Here is a 20,685-nt window from a genome sequence, read left to right on the forward strand (position 1 = left end):
TAATCAGGAATATTCAGATAATTTTTTTCTATATTTTCGTGCAGGGATTCTACATTTAGTTAACTTGATGATGAAAGATTGAAAATGTGTGCTAATTTTTTTAATTAAGTAATTGATAGATACAAAATTGGCTGGAAGCTGGTATCATTTTAGCTCTGTGTCTGTGTCCACTCTGTAAGTGCTTCGGTGTCTCAATCTCTGTGGGTGTTACATAGACTTGAGTTGCATATGTTCATTGGCTCTAACTAGTAGACTCTCCACATCAAACAACTTTCACCAACACTTTATTTAAGTTGATATTTTCTTATAGTGAAAATGGTTTTGTGATAGGTACTTACCTCTTCTCACATGTATAGCTGTTCTTGTTCAGTGCTGCCCTCTATATGCAAAACATTTTTTCGCATGCCACAAGCCTTGAACTCCTACGTACGCCACGATCAATGCGGTTCAACTGCATTTTACATGTAAATCATCATGCAACAACTCTACACCAATAGGAGTGCAACATCCTGATCTATTCAATTCTACCAAACTATCACTTCAAGATTAAGCAGAAAAGAACAGTGGTTTTCAGTGGAGAGGGAGGGTGAAAAGTATGAGAAGATGTAAGTACCTATCGGAAATCTATTTTCAGTACAGGAAAATAATAACTTCTGATACGGTACATTACCTCCACTCACACGTATAGCTACAATCTCACATTGAATAGGTGGAGGGACCAGTGAGAGGGACAGAAATAAATATCCTTCAAAAGCATCCAAAAAACTCCCCTGAAGTGTGATCCTCATTTGGGGAGGAACATGCATGGGAGACTGCACTACTTCTGTGCCAGGTATACTATGTGCCCAGTGTGGAAATAGATGTCGGATACATGGGCAGAAAGAGGGAGAAGCACAACCATAAAAAGGAGAAAAAAAAACAGGTGAGTTGGAATGCAAATCAAAGTATACTGGAGTCTCAATCCTGTAGAAAAAGTATCTACAAACCGTAATCTACATCAAGGTGATGATAGGATGAGGGGATCCCAATTAAAGGGGTGAACTGCAATGTGACAGATCAACTCCAAAGCAACATCATCCTCCGGATAGAACTGCACAAAGGCTGGAGTGCAATAGCAACCTCTGGGTTCCACTGCATGAAAGTGGATTGCATCTGTAACATATAAGCAAGCAACCTCACCCTCTGGATAGAACCGCACAGAAGCTGCACGCAACATCAACCTTTGGGACCCACCACACAGAGGTGGAGCACATAACTAGAGGATCAAACACAATCTACACCAACAGAACACTACTGCCCTACTCTCTACCGAATGGAAGTGAACATATTCAGGAAGACTCCTTCATGGTCCACACTCCAGTGGCTCATCCAGTGTACAATGGAGGTGAGACTCCAGGAATAAAAGGGAAGGTGCTAAACTGCAGAGTCCACACATGAATCCAAAGACTCTGGAAAATATCCAAAAACAAACAAGATAGAGAAAACAAACCACCCAGAAGTCACAAAGATAATGGAAAGGTAGGTGAAAAGACAGTATCCTTCCAAAGAAGATCTGAACAGCAACAAAACCACATGTGAAGGGATAGGGCTGAAAAGGACAACAGTGTCAATGAGGAGTAAGGAGGGAAAGTGTATCCCCTGAAAAATCTCTCAGGTGATCAGTGAAGTGTTTCAGAAAGGAGATATATGTTGTACAAGTACTATAAGAGAGCTGTAACGAAACGACAAAGGTGGGAAAATGAATGAGGGAGAAATGGATAGGATTATCAGGGACAGCCTCCCACAAGAGCAAAAGTGACTCTAACAGCTGGGAATTGAGATAAAGTTGATCAGCTTCTGATAAGCCAAAGCATAAAGATCAGAAGTCCATGGACAACGAGGAATACTAACACCAGTCTTCAACTGAGAAACAAAATGCTCAGAATGAACCCTGATGTCAGGGGAAGGAAGGAAAGCAAGGACTCTAGTTATGAGTGTCATGTTAAAAAACAGTATCATATGGAAACTGTGAAAATGAGAAAAAGGTAGAGTTAGGCCTAGTAGATTTCATAGGAGACACATGAGAAGGCATGGCACAGGTAGGAGGAGGAAACTAAACTGTCAACATCTACCTCTTTATGAACAGGGTGAGAAATGGAGATGCAACCCAAACATTGTTGGGACGCCTCATATAATGATCAATCTCCCAATAGATGACAGTCGGAAAATCCTCAGTCTAGACCCCCAGACCTGAAGCCAGTAATGCCATTCAAAGTAGCAGTTATAATGTCAGAAACTGTAAAACACAAACTTCAGAATTCATCAAAAATGCAAAGAAACTAAAAATGAGAAGAAAAAAATCAATAAACAAAGGTAAGTTATCATGGCAAACTACTACAGAACTAACTGCAGCAAATAAATAAATGAATGAAGTAAATCACTACTTTGCAAAAAGGAAAAAAGAAATGAACAATTGAAAAGAGCACAAGTGAAAAATGTCTGCATTTGATAACTGCCAAACGAGAGTAATAGTTCCAGGGAATTGAATAGAGGGAGTCACATGCATCAGGAGGGTGTGTGTTGCACTCCTATTGGTGGAGCTCTGACACATGATGATGGTGGGGTGCATGGGAGTTCAAGGCCTATAGCATGCAAAAAAAAATTTTGCATATAGAGGGCAGCACTGAACAAAAACAGCTATACACTTGAGCAGAGGTAATGCACCGTATCGAAAACTGCATATTTATTTAACATGTACCATACTTTTGTTTGTTACTCCTTCACTTTCTGTATGTTTTAGTTTTGATTAAATTATCATTATTGCAGCAATGTATTTTAGCTATTTAGTTAGGAATGATGTAATTCTATTATTTGCTTTAGATACTGAAGATGGAATCTGTAGAATTTCAAAACATTTATCTATGTCCCCTTCTGTTATAAATAAACAATGATCTTTTATGATAAATATTAAAAACATGGTAACAGTGAAAAAACATCTTTAATACGGACATTTTCAAATTTCCTTAAATTCCATCATCACCGTTAATATCTCAAAAAAAACGTTAGTTCATAATATTTAAACTACAAAATACAAAATTAGCATTCAGTGAGTTTCATTTCCAATTGGAAGTTTAGAAAAACCAGATTTAAATGGTAACACTATAATGGAATGTATGATAAAATGTGCAGCATACACGTTTAATAAATAACATTTTAAGAGAAACTATTATAGAGAAAGGCTTAAATATAAGTATAAACACCATCTTTAAAACAGCAATAAATATCATATAAAACACTGAGAATCCAGAAATTTCAAGTTTCTAGGTTATTTCCTCTTGAAGCAATGGCACTCACACATATACAGACATTCACATACATGCATGTCTGTGTGTCTGTCTGTGATTTCTATTTATAATAAAGGAACCACTTCTTTTCTATGTGGTTTTTCTATAGCTTGCCTCATGAAAAAGATGCACACGCACATGGATAAGTAATATCAAGGTGCACACCCTCTGGGACCACTTAGTGTGGGTGCAAAATTTCAGGTTTCTAGGTTCTTTGCTCTTGGAGCTACTGTAGTCACACACATACAGACACACCCTTTTATTTTTATAGATGTGTATGCCACACATTTTATTGTATATTCCATTATATTGTTACCATTTAAATCTGTTCTTTCTAAACTTCTGATTGAAAATGAAAACTTGCTCAATTCTAATGTTGTTTTTTGTAGTTGGAATATAATGAACTAACATTTTTTTAAATATTAATGTCCATATTAAAGATGTTTTTTTGGTATTACCACGTTTTTAATATTTATTATAAAACTTCGTTTTCCTACCTGATGAATCAGTAACAATGCTGTTAATCTTAAGTATTATTATTCTTTTTATTGTGAAACTTTGTTTTCCTCCAAACACATCATTGCTAATGTCCTGGCACGATGGTATGGAAAGGATTTGTCGCCTGTGAAAATTTGGACTTTAAAATAAAAAAGTCAACCCTGGCATTTGCTTCCTTTCAGAATGCAAACTCCAACACATTTCTTCTCTTTAAACTATTAAACCAAAATTTGTCAGAATATCAGATTTGTTATAAAAGACTGTTGGTTGAAGAACTTCAACTGAAACATCAATAGAACAGACAGTATACTTAAACATTCAACGTGTGCATCACTAACCTTCAAAGCATCATTAGCAGTTTTGATTACACCCATTTACTAAATAAGTGGAGCCAATGCAATGAAAAAAAAAAATTGTCTGACTTGAATATGTCCAAAATTTAAAGCTGAGTAGATTGACTAATGACTTTTCTGCCAACTTTGATCCTGATAACATGATTATTAACCTACACTAAATAATCCACTTTAGCTAAACATAAGTTGAGTTCAGATTAGTTTTTAACCCACATCGTACATACAGGATTTTTCTTGTCCTAAACACCTTCTCTCAATTTCTATTTGTTCATGGATTGTATATTTTTACATGTGTAGAGATATAACGCCTCCTATATCGGAAAAAATCAAATGCCATCTACTAGTTAGAGCCAATGAACATATGGGAATTTTCATGAAAACACAAAAAACTTTGTGTAACCCCCGTGCTTCCTCTATACATCAATATAGTAAAGAAATGAGACACAAACATAACTTATTAAATTTTAATATCCTTTGCTAGGCCAAGTCTGATATGGAATAACTAATTAAAGAAACTCTCCACATCAAACAACTTTTGCCAACACTGTCTTTGTTTAAATTGCACATATTTTAATACATACGGTACTTTTTTTTGTTCCTCCTTCATTTTCTGTATGTTTTAGTTTTGATTAAATTATCATTATTGCAGCAATGTATTTTAGTTATTTATTTAGGAATGATGTAATTCTTTTTTTGCTTTAGATAATGAAGACAGAATCTGAAGAATTCCAAAACATCTTCCGTTATAAATAAATAAATAATGTTGTTTACTTTAAGACTTGTAATGTTTACTGAAAGCTTGTCAAATTTCATGAAGATAGAAAAAACACATTGAAAGTTACAGCATAGAAATTGATGGTCACTTTGGAATCACAAGGTTGGTGTAATCTGTCAAGCCTGTAGGGAGAGGGTTAATCTAAATGTTTGACCAACGGAATTCACCTGACTTTAAATTGGAATCTAGGATCAATTTTCTGAATTCTTCTGGTTATCTTGTTGAACTGGTCAGATATTTTATAACTCATTGTTGCTGATTGTTCTCCAAATATTTCCTATTGTTTGATAAAGTGCCGACACAAATGAACACAATGAGGAGACACCAGCTTGGCTGAAGACACTGTCTAAAACAGTCCAACAGGTGGTCAGCCTCTTCATAACTCAATTGACAAAGTAAATGGTAGATGCTGAGTTTGAGGTCCAAACATTTTTTATGTATAAAATCAAAAGTATTAGGTACTAACTTATATAATGATGCTTGATCTCAAGTACAATAGTGGTTATATAAACATATCAAAATCATTTATGTCTATCAGTTGTGAATGACAATTAAATTTATCCAAGAAAATAAATGTTTTAAAAATATGTAGCAACTGTACCATGCAAACTATTTCAATTTGATAAAAATTCCCAAAATACGGTTTGGAAAATAGCTTTTTAAACTTTAATGCTCATTTTGGCAACAAAAAAAAACTGAAAGATACATGAAAGTTTAGTGTAAGCAGAAGAACTTCATACTTACCAAATACATGAACAAAGGGAAACAATTAAATTGTATAATACTAAAGCAGCAAATCACATATTAATTGCAAATAAGGACTGATGTAGATAAAAGCAAGTTAATGCAACACATAACTGTTTCAAGCCAATCAAAAAACATATTTAAAAACTATTGTAGTTTCAGTGAAATGTAGCATCCTATCATCGTGCTAACATTTCAATGATTCTTAATAAATCAGTCTAAAATGGACATAAGAAAAACCATTATAAACTTACTAGTCTGTCTATTTCCAAAACTGATGGCCTCTGCTAATGGACTCCATCCCAAAGCATTCTTTACTTTAACTGGAGCACCATGGGCAAGTAAAAGTTGTATACACTCTGTAAAAAAGTTACTTTTTTTTTCTACCATATATTAAGAAATGTTGTAATAATTTAAATTTCAAATTACTGATGGAGTCTATGTAGACCCAATAAGTTTTAAACATGTTTTTCTATACTAGTTATGCATTAAATTACTTGTGAGTCAATGAGTTTCTGGTTACAGGGTTTCTAATAACATGTAACACACACAGACACACATAAAATGTAAATACAAATACCATCAATACTGCAGCTAATATCACTGGTGTCCCTTGTTCGTTTCACAAAGAATACGAGTAATTTAAAATATTTTTTACAATGAGTGTTCTAACAGGAAAAGGTTATTATAAATATTATGCAATATACCCGAAGCAAAGAGTATAAAAACAAATCAGTAATTTATGGGTTAAAAAGAGTCAATAATTTTTTTATGATAGTTTTGTTCAAGTCCAAAATTTGACCATTAGTTTATAGAGATTATCCACACACACACACACATGAAGTACCGTTTATCTAACTTAAAAAAAGGAGACATATTAATGCTGTTTGTGAACAATTTTTGGCTGTCCTTTTTTTAGCAATGATGTTAAACTTGAAAAACTTAACATTTTTCTTACCCAAAAATGTGTTTCTGATAGATACCTCTATGCACAAAGTAGCTATAATTCATACACATACTGTTGGGATTTTGTGCACACTACTTGCCTTGAATTATTTCCCAGCTAAATCATGTTTTGATGTGAACCGTGCTAGTAAATGACGTAGAAATTTTGCAGTAATAGCCAATAGACATATCTTCCATGCACAGTCGATCCCCATAAGTGTTTAAACTCAAAATTATTTTTATTCCTAGAAAAGGCATGAACAATGCAACTTTTTTTTAAATATGGTAAATTAATATAAAATGCAATAAATTTCCACCCAGCTTTAAAAAAGCTTAAGAAATGTTTTTTCACTAAGGAGAAATGGTCTATTAATAAACATGGTGTTTTATGTAAAACTGAATATGATCCTTCCAATTTGTAGCAGGTAACATTAGTTTGCAATGCCTTTAATTTATTCAAATTCAGCACATGTTTTTAAAATAAAATTAGCTAGAAGTTTTTGAAATTACCTTTCACTACCAAATTAAATGTTGCAAAATATTGCTTAAAGGTTGAAGATTTTTACACAAGTGTCATTCCATAAACAAAAGAATGACAAAATCTCTCAATTATCAAATTATAGTAATGTGGACATTTTTTGAAAATATTGAGCTAAGCTCTAGTTTTCAAGAAACTCAATGTAACCAGATGAATGTGTTTTTTTTGTAGGAGGCAAAATTACAAACTGAAAGAAGGTTAGAAAGGGAAGTTACAGAAGTATGAAATTAAACAGAAAGTTTTAAAACCAAGGTCTAGGAGAAAGCAAGCAGGTCTAAGTCATATTATTGTTGTAGTGACGGCTGTAATGTAGTTTTTGGTAGCTTATAGATATTTTAAATTATATTTTCATAGTTAGATAACTTATCTCCTAAGTCTTGAGAAAAACTTAAGTAAGTGAATAACAAACCTTAAATTAAAAAAATAGTGTAATTTCTGAACTGATCAAATTTATGCAAGTACACTGTTCCAGTACAGAATTACTTGCAAAAAAAAAATGTTTGCTTAAATTATATTTGTAATACTTTAACTAAAAAAGAGAACACAATTTAACCTGTTTACTGGTCCTAGAAATTATTTAAAAGGTTATTAAGACTTTCCATTATTATTACTATTCATGTATTTTTTCAAACTCTCTGTAAAATTTCAACTTTGATTAATATAGGTTTAGTTCAGCAATGTAAAATAGGTATTGTTTTTATTTAAAGTTTTCCACATTTTGATTCTTCTTTGTAGAAGAAACAAGTCTGCTAACGATTATGAACATTTTTGACCATATATAAATTTGTTACTAACATCAACTCCATGAACTGCTGATGAAGTTAGTTAAATCAAGTTGGATTATCTTATATTTCACACAAAAACCAATATATTCTTTCTTAACAGAATAAACATAGCCATACATACATAATGTAGCTTTGGCATGAAAAGTTTAATCAACGTATAAAAGCTAAAGTTTACTACATTTAATTACTCATGAATATTTAGCCTATTTATTATTTTCAAAACAGTAATAATGCTGAACTTATTCCTCTAGTTTGTCAACATTTATGTCAGAATAATCTACTTCAGTATTACTGTTAGAATGGATAAACAAAGATGGAAGGAATTTAATATGTTTATTATAATGACGTACTTTGTGTACTAGCATAACGCTGTAGACTTTCTTACAGACAATATTAATGCACTTATTACTTGAATGTCAAATAACTCCATTACTTTTAAGTGCATTATCTTTACTTGTTTCAGGAACAACTATAGGAAATCCATTCGGACACTTTCAATCTCGGTTAACTGCCCAATTGCACAATATCATGTAGGTTGGCCTAATTCATTTGGTCCACAGATTATAGTAAATGAAACAAAAAATTTACATGAGCGAGCTCTTCTTAACATAAAACATGAGATCATGCTATTTAAAACTGAGAATAGAAAGGCTTCATATTAAAAATCCACTGGATGATGATTAAGCACTTGGAGGAGAAAATCATTCATAAAATGATATATATTCTTTTTAAATATTACCTTCCAATCAGAACAAGCTACCTGCTTAGAGCAAAACTACAACTTAACTTGATATTCGTAATATAAGTACTGTTTATATCAGTTGGGTATATTTGCTGTAAATGATATTAAACAAGGTTAACAAGTTTTTATGTAAAATTGCTGTAAACATGATTTAGGATCTGTACTATACAGGTAAGCAAGTTGAGAAGTTTTGAACTTTTGGTTGTTAAGAAGGGTTGGAAAGGAAAGAGTCCTGGGGTGTTTGTAATAGAGAATTCTCTTACTATGCTTTATGATATTTATGAGATGGGCTAAACAGGAAAATAATGACTTAACTTTATTTATTAGATTTTGAAGTTCAGGAAAGACCAGATGGTTTGACTGGAGTATTTGTTAGAACTAGTGATGTAAATAGTGTCAGATGATACAAAAATACAGCTAACCTTCAAAACCTAAAGGATAAAAAAGTTAAATATCTCAGATTTTGTTCCTTGTTTTAGATGCAAAGTTGATATTTTCCTTACCTAAAAATGTATTTCAGACAGATCTGCACCACAACACATTGCTAAGTTAGGCAGAATAGCAGACTGCTCAACCATCCATTTTGTCACAGGTGGACAGCTGAACATGAGTGTGTAGTATGGTTATGGCTATAAGTCAAGCCTTTCAATATTAGAGAAATACTTACATGAGATACCACAAAATAAGATGCAGGGAATAGCAATCTAGATCTACATCCTGAGGTGAACCCAAGACCATTTTTTGCTAGACCTAACTACCAGAAATGCCTTGATTTCTAATATAGTGGGGTGTCATATACTACTTCCCAAACAAAGGGTACATTAACTTGGTTTTGTACCAGTAAGACTGCACCACCTAATGAGGAACTCTCGATATTAACTTCCCTAGTGCTTGGGACTGGAGAAGCATGTATTCTTGTATTCTACTAGAAGAAATGGAAGGAGTGGAAGATATCTGTGTGGGGTAGAATACTAGAAAGGTGTATAACCTGTTGTCATAAAGCATCATCATTTGGAATTAGGTCGCACACTGAGAGACAGTGCAATGGGTTTCTGCAACTAAAAACAACAGACACAAAGGTGGTAGTTTATCTCTGTGAAGTGCTGAATAGTCTGGAAAATATATATATATACACGCACCATTGAGGCAGTCATGTGGGACACCCCATCTGAACAGAGCAGAGACAGATAGGCTTAATGCTTTCTGTACTCCCCCATTTAACGAAGATTTTTGTATTCCCTGTGAAGCAACACATCAATCGCTCTGTGGGGTCCATCATCTCCATAGTGTGTACATACATGTGTGTGTGTGTGTATTTTGAATGAGGTGATTGTGAGACCTGAAAAAGAAAGGATAAAAATAAACAACTCACCACCAGATCCACCATGAAAAGTGGCAAATGGAAACTAGAGGGAGACAAAAGCCAAGGTAGGTGAAACTTTCCTGTGGTATTAGTAATGGATAAAGTATTAGGAGGTGTCGTCACCACCACCTGCAAGAACTCATAACAGGAAAAACTGAAGCTAAGAAAAGGGTCATCACCCATAAGAGAAGAAACTAGCCAGATATTGTGTATTACCAACCATGTAAATTGGAAGAAGATAAAGTACTACAGGAAAATAATCCTATTGCAAAAAAAAAGATGCCTCAAAAGGTCAAGGGAGCAGCACAAGTGAGAAAATACTAAATAGACTGTAAAGAAAACAATCTATGTCTGAATGACCATACAGAGAGGAAAATTAATGGAGAAAACATCTAATCACCCTTTCAAGCCACCCAAATTTTAAAACATTATAGGAAGAAGATGAACCTTTCCCTGTGATAAAAAGTGGTTGATTGTTTGGCATTTTTTGGTGCAAAGCAACTAGGCCATCTACACCAAACAAACGGTAAAAATCTTAAAAGTAAAATTCTATAAAATGTAAAAATAAATCAAGTTAAAAACTAAACAATGTCCAAAATTCAGATAAAAGACTCAAATAGAATTAAAAAGGCTAATGGCTTATAGAAATTTAAAAACACAATTAAGTTGGACAGTATCACCATCGCCAATGACACCATCCAATGTCAGGGCTAAACCCTTAGGAAACACGTGTCTAAAATGGTGCCATCACTCAAGAGTCGTAAAGATGGCACGACAGTAAAATATGGGCTATTGCGACTTGAGTGTCACAAAGGCCACACACTGGTGGGTAGGTCACAGATAAAAGAAAATGGTGAGTTTAAAAAATGTGACCAATACGTAGGCTAGCCAAGACAACTTCCTCCTTCCGATCCTTATGGAAACAAGATGACTTCAGAGCAACAGAAGGTATGATCTGGACAAGCTTGTTATGATGTTGCTCACTCCAAGTCAACTGCCAACTGGTGAGAAGCCATGCCTTGAATACAGGACCGTAGTTCATATATGGAACAAGCACGGCTTTGACAACACCACTGCAGATGGATTTAGCTGCAGTGTCAGCAAGCTTATTCCTGCAAATACTGACATGGACAGGTATCCAGAAAAACTAGATACTAATGGAAGATAGAGAGAAATGGGCCAGTTGTTGTTGAATATCAATGAGAACAGAGTGAGAACTAACGCTTAGCAATTCCAGGGACAGTAGAGAGCTAAGAGAGTACGTGTAAATGGTACAATCAATGTAATGCATATCTTCTACGTGATCTAAGGCAAGAGAAATGGCATACAACTCGACAGTGAACACAGAAACTGTAGAGGGCATCTTGCGAGCAACTACCGAGCAAACAGAAGAATGGTTCGAAAGATGTTCTGCAAATAGATAATTCACTTTCCTCAGATGATTCAAAGAAAGGTCACAGGTGGGGATGGTAATAAGCCATGGCATGATGGATTGATCATTGAAGATAGCAACATCATCCAATGACAGACTCAATTAAGCCAGCTGCTCCTGGATGCAAAGGCCAAAAGGAAGAATGGCAGACCATCTATTCCAAAAGAGCATAGCCCACTGAGGAAGGAAGACATAACCCATTATGGGATGCTGTGGTAGAGACTGAAACTTGGTACCATACTGCAGGAAAAGTTGCAACTGGCAAAGGTGAAAAGGAGGTTTGTGAGATTCAGTGTACAAAATCTGGACTGGAGAAGTACAGAAACGCCCCCCCCCCCCCTGCAGAGCTGAAAACCCAGATGATGAATGGGATCCAACATCTTCACGGCAGAGACCCTGGCAGATCCACAGACCAGAGACCCATAGTCCAGTTTGGATCGAATGAAGGCATGATATATCTTGAGCATAGAACATCGATCCGCTCCTCAAGAGGTGGAAAAAAATACATGGAGGATGTTCAGTGCCATTGTACACTTGAAACATGGCTGCTTGATGTGAGAAATGAAAGTAAGCTTATGGTCAAAGATAAGACCCAAGAATTTTGCCTCAGGAACCATGGGAAGAACAACATCACCGAGATGGAGCTTGGGATCAAGGTGCCGATGGTGGCAAAAAGTGCATGCAAAGAGTTTTGGACACAGAAAATGTAAAACCGTTTGCTCTGGTCCACTTCAATAGGTGATTGAGGGCAGTTTGAAGCAGCCGCTCATTAAACCTCATGTTCAATGAGCAACAAAAAATGTGGAAGTCATTGACATAAAGGCCATTTCCAACAGTAGGAGGAAGTTATCGAGTAATAGCATTGATCTTGACACTGAAAGTGTGACACTCAAGACACAGTCCTGAGGGACACCAAATTCCAGTGTGAAAGGATGGGAAAGAATTGAACACATACAGACTTGGAACTGCATGTCATATAAAAAATTATGAATAAAAATGGGCAAATGACCATGCCACCCATATGAGTGGAGGTCCCACAAGATGCCATACCTCCATGTAGTGTCATAAATAAAATAAAAACAGAGACAAGATGTTCTCTCTTGAGGAAGGCTTCCCTGATCGAGTTTAAGTTGAATCAGGTGGCCCACTGTGGAGTCTATTGATGGAACCCACACTGGGTGGATGAGAGAGGGTTGTTTGATTCAAGGAACCAAACAAGATGAGCATTAATCATCCTCTCTAAGACTTTACAGAGACAGATGGTCAAAGCGATTGGATGATAATTAGAATGAATCTTTAGATCTTTCCCAATCTTAGAAAAAGGTAGGACAATAGCCTTGCACCAAGCATCAGGAAAATTGTTGTCCTGCCAGATCTGGTTAAAGACAACCAGAAGGAGAGCAAGAAATGCAGGAGAGAGATGGTGTAGCATCTCATAGTGAACATCATCAGGTCCTACCAATGTACTGCCAGACCAATGAAGAGCAAGCTTGAGTTCCACAAGCATAAGGGGACAATTATAGTCATAGGGACAATCAGCCTAGAAGGAAAGAGGTGACTGGTTTGCTTGAGACTAGATGGCCAAAAGAGCGGGAGAAAAAACAGAAGTGCTGGAAAGATAAGAAAAGTTGTTGCCAAGAGTATCAGTGATGTTGTACATCAGCAACTTCCTGGCCATTGGAGAGCAAGATGGAGAGATGTTTTGGGTGTCCACTAAAATCCTATATTTAAAAGCAGGCCAGCCTCAGTTTATTCAACTAGGAGCAGAGGTATGGGCAGCTATCCGAACACTACTTTATTCATGATAGTCCATGAGCGAGTACAGTCTGTATCGGGCCTTGTTTAGTAAATTATATACCATAAAGATACCTATAATAGTCTTGTGGAAGAACCCATACTATCAGTGAGCACCATATGAGGCCTGAAAGGCCCTACATGGTGCAAATTTATTTAAGTACATCCTGACAAGCATCACTAACCACTGAGTGGGGTCCTGAAAAAGGTAAGGGCCAGTAAGGTATATGGAGAATTGCAATAGGAGGCAGCCTGTAGACTGATGAAGAAAAAACAGCCAGATGATGAAGATAATGTGTGATGAAAGTATGTGGGGTTTTTCACATGTCAGCTAGATAATGTAAATCATCATACAATGAAGCATAGGCTAAACAGAAGAGTTAACAAAACCATCCTGTGAGGGTAATAGTAGAAATGTCTTTGGTAGAGGAGGGATTCCAAGGAATAAATAGACAGGAGCATGAACCTCAAAAATAAGCAGTGCAGGCCAAATGACACCAAACCACACAGACAGGATAGAGAAGGTTATCAGGAACAGAGTGAGAATAAAGGTGAAAAATGGACAGAAAGGAAATACGAGTAAATATGCTATCTCCTTAACAAACCACATATATGTTAGGCAGAAAAGCCTGATCAGGATAAAGAACAATATATGCATGACGAAAAATAATATGGGAAGAATCAATGGATTATACATCAGATGATCAATGGCCACAGGCAAAAAGAAGTACAAAATGTTTAACTGAAAGATGGTACAAGAAACAAGAGGCTAAAGGTTCAAAAAAAGGTAAAGGTATGGAGAACAACATTCAGGTCACAATTAGGAAGGACAGCAGGGTGGGGAGGATGAAGGTGTTGATAAGAATGGAAGATCATAATAAGGACTGGAGAGAAGAATACATGATGGTAACCTACAAGTATTAGATGGGACTGCCCTGTAGCCAGAGATGGCCAACAGTGATAAACTCTGGTCGAAGAGCCAGGTAAAAAACTTCAGAAAACTTGAGGATGAAAGGGTAGAAAGAATGTCACAATGTCCAACAACAGAAAATGTGCCTTTTTTTTGACAGACAAGAAGGGAGGAAGGTTACCCATGAAGAGAGCCTAAAACATATTGCAAGGGACTGGACAAAACCCATGCGTGAAGTTGGAGTGAAAACATTGTTTATAAAAACTACTGTTTAGTAAACATTATCACTATTCTTCCACTAAGTTACAAGTGCTACATGATCAAGTGGATGAAATGCTCCATGATGGGTTAACTGAACCCTCTACTTTTTCTTGGACTTCTCTAGTAGTTATTGTCAAGAAGATTTTAGGTTCTAGGACTTTAGGACTACAGGAACTTGAATCAAGTTTCGGAATTTGACCACTATCCATTGCCTCATATATGTTAAGATGGAGGATCGACATAAAACTACTTTCATAACAGATAATAGACTTGATCAATTTAAAGTGATGACTTTTGGTCTTTAAATGCACCTGCTACCTTCCAAAGACTTAATGGATAAGGCTTTAGCAGGAGCAACCGAATGTTCCAAGGCTTATCTTGATGATATAATAATGTTTTCATCCACATTTGAACAACACTTGAAAGACCTTGACTTGGTTTTCTACAATCTACATACAATGAATTTTACTGTGAAAGTTTCTAAAAGAAAATTTTGTCAACCACAAGTATCATATTTAGGGTTTAAAATTGCTTATGAAGGAATATACACAAATGATGATAAAGTGAAAGCCATTAAAGACTTCCCAACTCAGGGATGCTCCCCATACAGAGAGAGTGAAGCATCCATGTAGAGGTGATGGTCTAGTTTTGGAAGAGGTAAAGAAATGCTGGAGGTAGTTTTGGAGCATTCAATCCCCCAAGCAAAATCTTTCAGTACAGAAGAAGTGAGGACAATGAATCCCTGGAAAGGTTCCATTGGTCACACAATGCCCACTATGGAAGATGCATATGTGCATAACTAAGTGGAATGAGGAGTTCCAGAGAAGCCATGGTCCCCAAAAGAGATAGAACCTCTCATACAGAATGTTAAAATCAGGCACGAAATTTTGTGACCAAATGTTCGAGGTCCTATAAACAAAATGGAAAAGGTTGGGCACAACTGAGATAAGAGTTGAAGAGAATTTCCAGGAGAATAACGTGTTAGATCGGGGTAAGGAAGGACTTAGAAGTATTGACAAGCCACATTAACGAAGTGGCTTTGTGAAGATGAATGGAAGTGTGCTTGGAGGATACTGCCTGGGAGTGGGTGAGAATAAACCAATCATCCATGTAGAAATGGAATCAAAGACCAATATTATGAAGATGTTGAGTGAAAACCCATGCAATGCAACTGAAAACATAAGGTGCTGATGGTATTCCAAATGAAAGGGCATGGAACTGGAAAATGCAATCCCTATGAATGAAATGGAGAACATTTTGTAAAGACAGGATGATCAAGATGTGGAGAAAAGTATCCAACACATGGACTTTGTTCATCCAAAAGTCAGGTTGGAAAGATCAATGCAGTGAGGAAAAATTCACCATCTGAAAATGTGGAATGACCAGGAAAGGATTGGTAGAGGAAAAGTTGATAGTCGGGTATCAGTTTTCAGTCTTTTTTAGGGACAACAAAGAAGTAATAGTAGTAACTCAGAAAGAGGTTGTGAAATCTCTTGATGTCCTGTGTTCTTCAACAAATCCAACACAGATGTTGAAGGTAAACACAATTGAATGGGTGTTGAAAGGCAACAGGCTGGGAGAGAAAAGTGATAGGAAAGAACTTGTAGAACCCATCTGCCGACAGAGAAATGAGTCCATAAGTCTGCAGACTGAGACAGATGGGCTCCCAATGGTCCAAAACCAACCAGATAGTCTCTGATGATTAGATCAGTGGGTGAAACATTGAATGGAAGTATGTTGAGAAGAGGTGGAAGGTCAGGATGCAGGAACAGTGTGATATAGCAAATTCTGTTCATTTATCAATACTTCTATCATTCAATTTATCTGTGAATTTTGAGTTACATTAAAATGCTAACTCATCTTCTAAAGGATCACATTTATTTTGAGTAAATACACGTGTATTATGAGACTGACATCAGTTTCCCCTAGTGTATCGTACAGATATCATTAATGTTGCCCAAGATTATATAAATTAGTTACAGATATTATGAATGTGTACAAGAGTATGTAAATTATGATCACATGATTTGTAATCTTCTGAACTAATAAGCAAAAAACCCTGTATTGAACTTTAACAAGTTAGTTCACGAGATATAGCTGAAGAATATTATTGCTGATTATTACTTGATGTTGTTAGTGATTTTGTAGTTTAAATATGATGAAATATTGTTATTCTGGAATTAGTTTTTTTTCTTTGCTTGTTGAATTATATTTTTTATTATTTTCTTTATTTAATAAAAATACTTATTAACCTGTATTTATATATTGTATTGTTCAAAGGAATCAAGTGAAAAGAAAAAAGGCAAAGTACGTGAAACGGGACGTTGCAGAGAAGAAAAGCACTCTAGAGTCCCTAGAAAAGTCACCAGGAGAACAGTGAAGTGTTTCCATCATGGTGAAGGAAAGAGAGGCATATGAGGAGGATATCGACAAAAAAGTTGAAGTCAGGAAAATAGTGCATGGATGACTAAGAGTGGTTTTCATAGCAAAACCTGAAGGCAGAAAAAGGTGCTCAAATTCATCCTCCTCAATATCAAGCTCGAAGGAAGGGGGAAAGGAAGTGTGTGGAAGAGACTGAAGCAGATGGTCTTGTTGCATCATGGACCCCATCACACATTGGGCAATGGCTGTCACAGCTTACACAGATAAAGAATTTCCTATGGAATTATTGGTATTTTGTTCAGGATGAGTAATATATTCACTCACATCAGCAGAAGAAGTGTTCACATTAAACTGTGAATTCATAATGAGTGTGTTAAAACTCAACCAAGTGAAGGTTAAAAAAGTGAAAAAGGTCACATCTAAGCAAACTCAAAACACACTTGTTCATGACAGTGCCAAGGAAAAGTATGAGGAATCACAAGCAGAAAGGTAGAGGAAGTCATAGGGCATGGAAGTGTGTCATACTCTTGTTGGAGTGTTCTGTTGCATGATTACATTATCATGCAATGGCACAAGTTCATGTGGTTTTACATGAGATTAGGCGGGAGTTTTCACAAGGCTAATTGACTTGTAAATCTCTTTGGCTGAAGAAGAAGAAAGAAGCTATTCTGTGTGAGGAGATATTTGTTTCAAGAGTTTAAAATAATTATACTATTTTTAAAAAATAAATACACACACATACTACATTTGTGGCATACAGGCATGTCATGCATTTTCTACCATTGTTTTAATATAGAATTTTTTGAAATTAATCTCTTATTCTGTGTATGTGTAGTTTCAAATAACACATGATCAAGAAAGCCAATTAAATTGCTTTCATTGTAACTACCTTTATACTTTGTCAGTCTCTTGAGCTAATATCTAATTTACCCATAGGAAGTGTGACTGTAAAGCTGCACCTTGTGCATGAATGTAGAGAGCAGTGTCCTCAAATGGTAGGAAATTTGGTGCCTCAAGTCATGTAGGTAGTAATAATTTCTCTGGGTAAGTAAGACATTACCAGACTATTTAAGTAGCATTAGGTTTACTTTGTCTGGAATAGAATCTCCACTAGGGCAGTTTGTAAAGAGCTTGGAATCAAAATAAGTGTCTGCCTTTTATTTAAAGAGTAGACACATAGCATTTGTGTTTTAAATAAAGACTGTTACTCGTATTTCTGTGCAATCCAGCTCAGTCTCCTTATTTCATTCTCACAAACTCAGTTACTCATTACTACTTTGAAATAAACATTCTGTCAAATCTGTTATTCTACAAACCTATCTTGTCACTCTTAGAGAAATCAATTCAAAATGAAAATACCACACATAAAAAAAAGAAATTAGTCAATACATTCATTACACATTACTCTGAAACATACCTTTATGTCCAAGCATGACAGCAAGATGAAGTGGTGTATTTCCTTAAAAGAAATTACTCAATTAATATAATTAAAATGAGACATACCCAAAACATGTTAGAATATAAATGAACTCATACACTATAGATTTCAAAACAAAATCCAATATAAATGTGTCCTTTGCATTCATAAATGTACACTATACCTATCCAGTAAAAGCTTTAAAAAATTAAAACTAATAGCAAACATCACATTATCAGGCATTACTAGCTTAAATTTCTTCAACAAACAAGCTTGCTCCTACTGGAGGCTTCCAAAGCTGAAACCTTTTATCCCTAATATTTAAGTTCACATATTTTTGTTATGTCTGTTGTGTCCATGATCCTTTGTTCACTGTCCTCAGTAAAAAATTTCAAGTCATTAACTTGTCATGAGTGGTGGAATAAAAAAGTTCTGGATATATATCTGTAACTCTAAAAGTTTATACATGTTTTCTTGTGTTTTGGAGAACTATTCATTATGAAAAAGAAAATATTCAATGAATGCTGAAATTACATTAAATACTTGAATATGAACAGTTACAACTGAAAGTTATGGTTGCTCATTAAGAACAACAGAAATGACCATTATAATGTCTCCATGCTTTTTTATTGTGGATTTTATTTGGAAGAGTTGAATTGCAACACAAGAATGTTATTGTAATCTTGCATAAAAATGGTGAGTTTCATTTGAAATATTGTGTTTGGTTTTGGTCTCTTTATTGGAAATCAGTGTTTGAAAAATGAAGGGACATGCTACATGTTGCAAAATGATGCACAGTTAACTACAAGGAGAGGCTTACAGTTTTAAAATTATTTTCTTTCAGGTGTAGAAGAATTAATAGAGACATTATTCACATGTTCTTAGTTATTAAGATCTCAGAAAACTCAGATTTTGTAGAATCTTCAGTTGTCATAGGGTAATAAACCATGAAAAATTACATTTTCTGTATTCAAAATACTTGTACCCAAGCTAATCTCTGCATGAGTGAAGCTCGGAGTGTTTATACTAAAAACCAGTAATAAATATTTATCAGTGTCTGTACATTTCTGCATTTCTTTTGCCACCCTAACACCTTTATATTAGTCACACTTCTAATTCATGTTACCGTATCTTATTTGAAGGTGTATTATGTCTAAAAACACTGTTTCAAGTGTGGTATAAAAGGAATTTAAAACAATGTTTGTTAAGCTAAGACTATAAAGAGTGACACCCTAAACTATTTAGATACATATGTATAAATATATAGATATATTTGAAAAGACATCGCACAGAGAACAAGAAGTATAGTAAAAGCATATATTGCACAAAGTTAGATATGATTTTTCATAAAATCCTAAAATTTTCTGCTGTGTGTTTAGGTGTGTTGAAGAAAATTAAATATAATCCAGAGAACAAACCAGCTATCTATGGATAGCCAGAAAAACATTATTTAATTAACAGATTCACAACCAACCTTTAATTATGAACTGCATGACACACTGGTGGGTCACAGACAATTATGTTTCAAAGCCAACTTTCTCTTTTGGCATATGAGTTTGGGACACTGTGACTGCTCTTTGGCACCTCTTGAATGTTTAATTATTTTTATAATTAATTTACTATGTGGCAGCGAACGTGTTAAATAAAAATTATTTGGTGTAGCAGTACCATTAACTTTATCAACATGGGTTCTGTCAATTGGACTGACCATGAGACCTCTTTGTACTCGTTCAAACTCTTTTTAGATTTAATACTTCTAACTTTCGATATAGTGTGTATATCTTCACAAAATTTGGCAGTCTTTCGGTTAACTTTATAAGTTTTTGACATACAGAAACTCATATTTTTTAGTGAAGTGTTTTTAAGAAACTAAAATAAAGATTTGTCCATGAATGTACTGAGTATTTGCTTTGAATAGTCCATGTACAAAATAATGTTAATGTTAAGATTAAATATATTTCCCTCATCTCAAAAACCTCAAATATCACATTTTACAGAAGTTGGATGATAGGAGTGGAAGTGTAGGTAGGTTTTCTGTATACAGTTGTAGTAATATTACCTTTGTGTCTGCTAATAAGCATGTCAATAATGGTTAGGTTTGTGTACTTCCATGGAGAAGTGAATCCTTTTGTCTATAGAATTAAGATATTCTAGGAAGGCTGGTAAGTTTTCATGACCATAGGGCCAGATTACAAAAGTGTTGTCAACATAATGCCTATAAAACCTTGGTTTTTTATATCTGTAGATGAGACAGCTCTTTCTTCAAAACCTTCCATGAAGATGTCTGCTGAAACTGCAGAGAGTGATGATTCCATGACTAGACTGTACCAAAAGTTAGCTGACTGTAGGTAAATAGTCGTCAGTTCCATAATGGTGTCTATCTTCATGTCAGTTGTGTGTTAGAGAGTTGTCATTCAACAGTT

At 35.1% G+C, this 20,685-nt stretch overlaps 1 protein-coding gene across 1 annotated transcript in view; it reads right to left on the reverse strand.

Moving 5' to 3' along the window:
- LOC106472412 (ankyrin repeat domain-containing protein 13C-like) overlaps positions 1 to 20,685 on the reverse strand; it is a gene marked incomplete at its 3' end in the record, with an annotated part of 52,528 nt that overhangs the window by 26,677 nt on the left and 5,166 nt on the right. The window contains exons 2-3 of the mRNA XM_013933057.2: positions 18,263 to 18,304; positions 5,948 to 6,052 (exon numbers count right to left, since the gene is read on the reverse strand). Of these exons, the coding sequence (XP_013788511.1) occupies positions 5,948 to 6,052; positions 18,263 to 18,304 (147 nt within the window). The remainder of the gene's footprint in view (positions 1 to 5,947; positions 6,053 to 18,262; positions 18,305 to 20,685) is intronic.

Source organism: Limulus polyphemus, unplaced genomic scaffold, assembly GCF_000517525.1.
Source record: "Limulus polyphemus unplaced genomic scaffold, Limulus_polyphemus-2.1.2 Scaffold5310, whole genome shotgun sequence".
Lineage (NCBI taxonomy): Eukaryota > Metazoa > Arthropoda > Merostomata > Xiphosura > Limulidae > Limulus > Limulus polyphemus.